This window comes from Nothoprocta perdicaria, unplaced genomic scaffold (assembly GCF_003342845.1).
Source record: "Nothoprocta perdicaria isolate Ctin4 unplaced genomic scaffold, notPer1 scaffold_136, whole genome shotgun sequence".
NCBI lineage: Eukaryota > Metazoa > Chordata > Aves > Tinamiformes > Tinamidae > Nothoprocta > Nothoprocta perdicaria.
Genome location: NW_020454494.1, coordinates 696609 through 706028, shown reverse-complemented (window position 1 = coordinate 706028; position 9420 = coordinate 696609). Strand labels below are relative to the sequence as shown.

The 9420-nt window shown below is 38.5% G+C and overlaps 1 protein-coding gene across 1 annotated transcript in view; it reads right to left on the bottom strand.

The window, feature by feature from the left end:
* The window catches only part of DLGAP2 (DLG associated protein 2), a 153936-nt gene that overhangs the window by 46716 nt on the left and 97800 nt on the right, over positions 1 to 9420 (bottom strand). Inside the window, exons 5-6 of the mRNA XM_026033892.1 lie at positions 7726 to 7873; positions 3669 to 3888 (exon numbers count right to left, since the gene is read on the bottom strand). Of these exons, the coding sequence (XP_025889677.1) occupies positions 3669 to 3888; positions 7726 to 7873 (368 nt within the window). The remainder of the gene's footprint in view (positions 1 to 3668; positions 3889 to 7725; positions 7874 to 9420) is intronic.

The window sequence follows — 9420 nt, the reverse complement described above, 5'->3', positions numbered from 1 at the left end:
GGACTAGAGGAAATGGCTTCAAACTGAAGCATCGGAAGTTCCACAGGAACTTAAGGAAGCATTTMTTCACTGTGAGGGTGACAAAGCACTGGAACAGGCTGCCCAGAGAGGTTGTGGAGTCTCCTTCTTTGGAGATCTTTAAAACCTGCTTGGACGCAGCCCTGTGCCACGTGCTCTAGGTGACCCTGTGTGAGCAGGGGGGTTGGACTCGATGACCTCTGAGGTCCCTTCCAACCTTCGGCATTCTATGATTCTATGATTCTATGATTCATCTGTTTTCACCAAATGCCACAAATGGGAACAAAGTGTTTTTCTTACTCACGTTTTCCTTTGGTTAACTGAGATTGAAAAATATTTGGTGTAGCTCTGACTGAACCTTTCTTTTTTTTTTTTTTTTTTTTTTTTTTTTTTTTTTTTTTTTTTTTTTTCCTAAATGCAATGGCAAGTTAGTTTTACAGAACCCTTTTGCTGTCAGCCATCTTGTCCTAAATGCAATGGCAAGTTAGTTTTACAGAACCCTTTTGCTGTCAGCCACCATTTGCAGGAAAAGACATACACACACACACACATACACACACAAAACAAAAATACCCGCCAAAACCAGAGGGCTTCACATCTCCACGACCTCCTTGTCGGTCATGTTTTTGTGGTACAATCCAGTGCTGCACAAGGGTATTTCCAATAAGCATTAGTAGGACATCCCAGGTGCTGCACGTGTGRCATTACTGCCAGCCTAGTACGATGTTTCTCAACAGGACTACACTGAGCTGGCACTACTGGTGCCCCAGGTAGCTCATGCATCTTCCCTGTAGCACTCTGCTACTCCATCACATCCCTGAAGCATTGCAAGCTGACACTGTAGGGCATATATGCATATATGCCTTTCTGTGATAGGAAATCAAGTTGATACTAGTTGGGAAAAAAAAGCCAGAACTCTTCCTGGCAAGTGAAGCCTCGCTTGCAAGAATAACAAAGGTGCAAGGAAGTGGTAGTTAGTGACTGCTGCACTTTGTGACTTCCCACTCAGGAAATTACATGTTGTCTGTGATGGAGAGACAAGGTGGGAGGCAGCAGCAGCTGCAGATGTATTTCCTCTGCTTTGCATCTGACAGCTGCAGCTGGATGCAGTGCGGAGACCAAAAGGACTCTGCAGAGCAGCTGGAYGGCTCTGTCATTCAGGGCTGGAGCTTTTAATATGCAGTATTTTTACCAAGTTCCTTATTTCTTCACAAAATGAAACAGGAAGGATAAAAATGACCTAATCACTGTGAAATATTGCCAGCCTTTGCAGGGGCCACGTGGAGCCAGTGTCTAGCTTTCCATGTGCCAGCTGTGCGGGTTGCCTCTGGCACCTTGTCACTTGTCTCATCCATTTATACCTGGAGCAACAGGTAGTTGCTGTATCTTGGCACAGTCTCTAACAGATACGGACAATTCCTGTTCCACAAGAAATTAAACTATATTGGTTTGTGCAAAAGATACGTGCTCAATAGTACTACAGAAACTATGAACGAAACATGGCTTTAGAAGAACTAGTTATTCATTATTTTTCCATGTATTAGAAAAACCTTTCTAACAAAGTCCATTAATAAGCTTCCACATAATATCCATTATAGTTGCAAACTTTCAGCCTGCTAAAAGATGCTCATGAGCCTAGGAATGCATTAGGAAACTGCATGTTGTAAATATATATTCCATAGTTTCATAATTGAATTCATAGACCAAATACTGCATTTTTTGTTTTGAGTTTACCTTTTTAGTTACATGATTGAATTTTTTAGCTGAGTATTGTGTTATGATTTAATAGCTTTATAATCCTGATAAGAGGCACTCATGACCTATATCACTAAAACTTCAAGTAATAACTGAATTGCAATGCCTATTAATTTTCTACAAAATTGCTTTAGTTTGCTTGCCAAAAGAGTTGGTAACATCAGAAGGAAAGAAAGAATTAATCTAATGCAATTTTCTTGGCAATTCCAAAGACTGAATTGCAACTGAAAGTTGATGTGAAACTTTGACTTTTGTGACATTTATTCGGATGAAGCCTGTATACATGCCAAATATCTGCCAATACCATTTCCATATTTCATGTAACTTCTTCTTTTACAATTTTCAGATGGGGTCAAAGGAGTAAGAGATTTTTTGAACTATAGTACTAATAGGAAATGAAGCATCTCCCATCAATTTGACAAATGCTGAAGACAGAAATATGGAAGAGATAGAGCTACCCTGTGGTTTTATAAACAATACCTTATTTCTCAAATGAAAATTTCAATTCGTAATGAATCATATAATTCTTACTATTCTTGTAAATTAGATAAATATCCCTATTTTGAATATTTGATTTACATTGAAGGTAAGGACAAACTTGTTCACAGGGATAATAATTTGAATACAGAACCACAAATACAGCCTACAGGTTGGAATTCCAGTCTTGGCTCAGGACAGAATCTCTCATCATCTTTTTTTCTGAGGTCTTTTTTTCTCCACAATGTCAATATCACCTAACCACAACAAAAGAGAAAGATTACATATTTAGGCAATAAAACCTATCTGATAAATCATTTCAGAGATGAGAAAGAAGCCATGTGTGAAACGAAGGTTAGACTTTTCAAAACTAAATTACTTAACCAGCAGACTGCTAATCAATCCCAATCATTTTTCATAAGTATGAAAACACTGAGATGCAAACCTATTTACTGACCATTATATTTATTTTCCAAAACATACCATATTTTATTCAACTTTGTGACTCCAAAGAAAATAGAGTGATTTCCTTTCAGATGAGAAGTTTGGTCTAACCTGGCATATAAACTTATAACAACTTAGGTGAAAATCAAACAAGTTTATTACCAAATTAATTCTGAAAGTTTTCCCATTCAGTACCGGTGGCAGGTATGAAAACAGATATTTAACACTTTCTTTGACTATGGAAAGTTTCTTCCTAATAATGATATAAGAAACGTAAAAAGTTAATCTCTGAGATAGCAGTAAAGTCCCATTTTATATCGTGAAAACGTATCTGTTAAATAAAGGACAGGAGTGTTAGAGGAAGCCACAGTTCCCAGTTCTACACCAAAGATATCTACAGCAATTAAAATATTATGCTTAAGATAACATTTTATGCTATTTCTAGAAGTACATATTTGTGTTATTCGACATTAGCTTACTTTCTAGGCCCCTACTGTTCCGCTGCACAACRGACATCTCAAGCAAATATTTTAAAAAGCATTTCTACTTGTTATACTTTGAGCTATATTTTTACATTCTATAAATGGACAACTTGTACTGCAAGTTAACTGTATGCACTAAGGACAGTATCATACATACAAGACATACATACAAGACATAATATATTTGGAAATATAAAGGCATATTTGAATCACTTAATAAAGAATATATTTTATAGATTTCATTTTTGACTGCTGTCTGTGCAATCTTTCTCTACCAATACTAAATGCTAATATTCAAAAATTAATAAAGCTAACATCTTTATTACACAATTAGTAAGAGAAAAGAAAATGACTATGAGAATGTAAAAAGAATTGGATGAATGGATGGATGGATGGATGGATGGATGGGTGGATGGATGATATAACAATCAGTACTAACAATTACCGATGAGTATAATATATATGAGTGGAAAGGTCTCTAGAGTTTCTTACCTGTGGTTGACCTGATAGTTGAGGTGATGTTGGAAGATGCCATCACAGGAATACATTCATCATCTTGGGAATAGCCTGCCTGAATGGCACGCAAGTAACTGTGGCTTCTTGTTCGGAAACATCCAGGGAGGTCAAGGGCATCCATTGCCTGAGCTTCAACTTCACTAAACACTGATTCACACACCGATTCAAATTGCCCATTAACCTCTGCTTCACTCATCTGAATAAACAACAACAATGCATTTGATTTTTGACTTGCTTTTTGTGATCATCACGGCCTCAACATCTCAAATGGACACCTGTACATTGATGAAGAACTGTTTTAGCAAAAAGTTAAGATTTAGTAATCCCTTCTGATCACATTCACATTTCTTAACTTACATCAGCTGTTTATATGTAAATAGCTAGCACATCACACATGCCATAAAGTTAATTTTATATTTAATATCTTTTGGCATATTCAGTCATTAAATATATGATTTAATGGGTAATGAACAAATCTGAGATTACTCTGCACTGACAGAAATCTGTGCTCTGCCTAGAGAACAAACACCAGCAAAGCTAATGTTAGCTCTCAAAAGCTGAGGGCAGGTTGCCTGAAGTCCTCACTTATCAGCAAAGTTAGGAGCCATATGGGCATTTAGGCTGTGCTGTAGGTCGCTCTCTTCCTCTCACGACAAGGGAGCTCCCTGAAGCATCTCTTTCCTCGGGATGTATGAGTTCAAAGTCTGTTGTGCTTCTGAAAAGCCTGAGAAATGTTGTTGCTAGCTCTGTCTGGTGAAGCACTGGATGGACCGTCTTTGAGACACGCTCACTGGAAGAGCGTGAGAAGCTGGGTACTTCCATATGGAGCATGTGAGAAAGGGCTACTTGCCTAAGACAAACTACTCAGAAAAGGTGTTTTGGATGTAAGGCTATCAACAGCAAAAGCAAAGCACCGCCACTTTCCTGATGTCCCTACAGCTTTGTGCAGTTATATCACTAAATTTAGGTTGAAGGGATATATCTGCAATTTCTCATCATACATCACCCATTCGGTGATTCTGTGATAATCTCTTTCACAGGCAAAGTACTAACAAGCATTCTTTGAAATAGAGGTGAAAAGAGGTGGAAAACTGTGCAAATAACATTTTTTATTATTACTATTTATTTTTAAGATGTGGCCAGAGGAGAAAACAATGCTTGAACCACGTTCAGCTGCACGGGGCCCTAAACCAAGCTCTTGCCTCCTGGAAAACCATTCAGCTACTGGGCAAGCGCTGACTGCAGCCAACACTGCTGCGATGCCCCGAGCAGCATTATTTAATTATGGAACTCCTGCCACTGCGTTGGCTGAGCAAGTCTCTCTGTCAGAGCATGCTGGAAGTGCCCCCAGCACCTGCACTGGGRTGGGACCTTGGGGAATCTCAGCGAGAGTCTCTGTCTCTCCAGAGGGCTTGGACAGCAGCATCTACCTACTGCGCTTGCATGACACAAACCTGCAAGATACCCAGGCAGCTTTCATGATAAACAGGACTAAGCAGGATGGCCTGTGTAGGAAAGCTCTCAAGGGGAAACTGTGTATTGCAGTTTCTCTGCAATAAAATTCTCTACCTAAACCATTCTTTAACTGCTCCTCTGAAACTGTCCCTAACTGTCTCTGCAATGTGTCTGAATAACTCAAAATAATGTTTATCCGAAGCCACATGGGAAGGTAAATATTGCAAAGCCAAGTACAAGACCTTCTGATATGTCCTCCTGATAGCAATTTTTAAAAGGAGAGTTCCAGAATCCAGAATTGGTACAAATATCAAGTTAAATTCTTAACATTACTAAATGGCACATCTAGTTGATATTACTTTTTACTTATTGCTGCTAAGTACTTTATTCATTATTACTGTTCCTAGTACATTATTCATTATGGAAACAGAATGACTGCAAATGTTTCAAATGTTTCAGGGTTTTGATTAACTAAATGGAAATTTCATACAGAACTTCTGATGATAATGAGTAACTGTACTTTTAATTTTATGTAAGATGTTTTGGCTACTAAATCTACTTTGAAAGGAATTACATTATTCTTCATAAAACGTACTTCTAACAAAGCTGACTGATGCAATCTCAAAAAGATCTATAAAAATATTRCTCCGTAATATTTTGCATATATCATTGATCAAGAAATTCATAGTAATATGATCCATAAACACTCTATGTCCTAAGCAATTCTTTCCAACTGTGCTCATATATAGTCAGAAAAAAAAGATATTTAAATTTCAATTAGAAATGCAAGTTATGGTATCCACAATCATTCTTGATTGTACTCCAAGTCAAGAGTGAAAAGGGAAGGAACTAATGTTAAAAAGCATTTAAAAACAAGCAAACTCATACAAACTGTTGTAGAAATGGGAAGCATAGATGATGGTGCCATGGAAAAAGAACAGAAAACAGCAAAAGTTCAGAACTTGTTATTTTAATGCATTTATAGTGAATACTACTTAACATATTTATTACTGATTTTGAAATAGCTGAACAGTGGGGCAGGAAATATGTGGCTGACATGAAATTATGCAGATTAGTCCAGACTGAAAAATAAAGTAAGGAAGTGTATTCAGTAGGACTTAATCACACTGGCCAACTCAGCAACATAACTGCAAATGAAATCCATTGTGGACATCTTTCTGAGTGATGCACTGCAGTGAAAAATCTGAACCATGGCTGAAACCTCTTAGGCAGTGTGGACAGCTCAGTGGACATCTTCATGCACAGAAATGGTCAAAAAAAGCAGATGTTAAGAGTGATTTAATAGAAYAGCATTATCTCAGGTGACAACAACAACTTGCTTTGAATGCAGGATCTAATTCTTGTCAAACTTTCCCCAAAACGAGGGWAAAGCAAACAGAAACATCCAAACCAGGAGCATGAAATATAGGCAAGAAAATGCTGTGAGAAACAGGTTTCACAAAGCAGTTATGTAAAATAACAAAAGCTTTGGAAAATGACTGTTTCCAATTCTGACACATGCTATGCAAGATTATAGTTAGTTTTATGCCACATAAATTAAGGAACTTGACTGAATGGCCTTTATTAGGAGACTAGTCCCTCCCAGCTCTCCCGTGACAGGGGAGATGGACATGCACTTCCAGAGGGCTCTTCAGCCCACTTGCTATGCCCACTGTTCTGGAAGAAACCATTTCCCTCCATTAACCATAGAGGAAGCTTTAGGCAACTGATTTCCTCTCTGCTTATTTGCCTCACTTAAGAGCCTCAAGTTAGATGAGCTGAATCCAGACCTGAATAGCAATGCAAAACAAATTGAATGTGCATGAATAAAAAAAAATTTTTAAAGATTTTTCAATATAGGCATTGTGCGTAATTAGCTATAATACCTTTAGGTGCTTCACTAAATGCACAAAGAAAAATGAAGTACAGATGCCWGGGAAGAGGGCAGGTCCAGCTGTCATGGAGCAATACAGAGAAGGAATGTCATGGCAAACGCACATTAGAAACATTGGAAATATTAAGTCCTCTGCTGATCAGRACATCCATAGAGCTCATACAGCTGTTTGCACTTCAGGCCTGCTTCAGAGCTCACTTCAGCATGAATTAGTACTAACTAACCTTATAAAACCAGCAGGAAGGAAAATGTCTCTTCAGAAGTCCCCATACATCAAATATTTGATGGGACTTATTCTTTCAYCCCAAAAGAGTAAGAGGCTGAGATCAGAGATGACTCCCTGCTTTCTAGATGCATAAGCATCTTAATCTGCACTTTAGGAGTGTATACTTTATGCGCAATCTGTCTTCTAAATATTTYAATAAAACAAAAATAGCATTATTTATCTTTTCTTTGAGAAAAAAGGAAAATATTATGTCTGATGGCACCTCTTCTAACGTTCAGTGTCTTGAAGCTTTTAACAAGGCTTATATTCCTTAGAACTGAATTACTTTTACAATTCACATCCTCAGTTTGAAATTAAGTTAAAAGAAAGCTCTAACAGCATCCACTAATAATCCAGTAATAACCACTCTTGTTTCTGTGATTAACCTACAAAAAAAAGTTATAACAAGAATTTCCCACCTGACTAACGCAGCTGGCCTGACTGAGCGTGCTCACTGCTCTCATATAGCTCTGATTCCTTGAGCGAAACTTTGGRGAATTGTAGTTTGCAGAGGGATCCAGGTTGTGACCCCCAGGCACGTCGCTTGCAGTTTGAAGGTAGCTCTGACTACAAGGAAAGAGAAGAAAAAAAGGAAAGAGTGTAAAACTACACATGGAATCAATTAGGACACCAAAGACAACAATTTATATGAGACTCACAAATCCACTCCCCCGGGTCAAAATCTCTCCCTGCATAAAGCGCCACAGACCTCCTGCAGTCAAAGGCCTTTACACAAACAGAGACTTTGTCTGTAATTCTGCTACACAGATGATACAAAGTTTTAGACATCTTTACTGTACTTAAACATCATCAATCCTCCTGGCTATTAATGTTAAACTTTAATAAAAGAGAATGTCTAGGTCAATAGAAAAAATGACTAGAGATAAAGTACAACCAAAGTAACTTAACATGCTTCTTCATAAAAAAGATGTTACTTTTCATCCATTTTTCATCAAGGTGTTATGCATCAAGAGACTTTTTATCTTCAAAAGACTGATATATATTTACAAAAGATGAAAATATTCTGTGCTTCGGCTAAAAAGACTGATTAACAAGGTATTCAGAGCAGATGCACCAAGCTGTAGAAATACTCTTCTTGGGATGTGCCTTCCAGTTGACGAGGCTGGAACGCTAACCCTACACCCAGCTTCCCTTCAGCACCCTTTCACTGACAAGGTATGTTAGTCTTCTTGCTTTATAAGTATATGGATTATCTTACACTTTAGGGAGGTATGTTAGTCTTCTTGCTTTATAAGTATATGGATTATCTTACACTTTAGGGASGGAATGAAGAAAAGAATGTATTTTTCTTTGAACACAGAATTTAATACAAATAAATAAATAAAAAGGATGTGATTCAGCTGTGATTACCTTTGAAAAGGAATTAAAAGCCAGATAGCAGTGGTGGACAAATTTGGCAATGCTTCAAAAAATGCTAGGTTTAACATGGTAAATAGGCATTTCTTATTTCTTAAGGATACATTTAACTAAAAACATAGTTTTTACTAGAAACTGCTTTGGACCAGTTGAATTGCTAATGGTGCCATTTGAGGCTGAGCTGGCAGAGTTACTCAGTGCAGCTGTAGCTGTGAYCTGTGCCAAAACCATCAGTAATTTTCCCATGAAAGCAAAAGTTTCTTCTCTGGAATGGCCATGGCATTCAACAATTGAGGAAAATCAGAAGGAGGCATAAACTAAGATCTTGTTTCTTAGACWAGGAGGCCTGTGGCCAGTGGTGTCCCCCAKGGGTCAGTGCTGGGCCCAGTGCTGTTCGATTTGTTTATCAATGACCTGGACGAGGGCACGGAGTKCAYCCTGAGCAAGTTTGCAGATGACRCCAAGCTGGGTGGAGTGGCCRACACTCCGGAGGGCTGTGCTGCCATCCAGAGRGACCTGGACAGGCTGGKGGGTTGGGCAGAGAGGAACCTCATGAGGTTCAATAAGGACAAGTGCAGGGTCCTGCACCTGGGGAGGAATAACCCCAGGCATCAGTACAGATTAGGGGTCGACCTGCTGGAAAGCAGCTCCACAGAGAGGGACCTGGGAGTCCTGGTTGACACTAAGTTAACCATGAGTGAGCAGTGTGCCCTCGTGGCCAAGAAGGCCAATGGGAT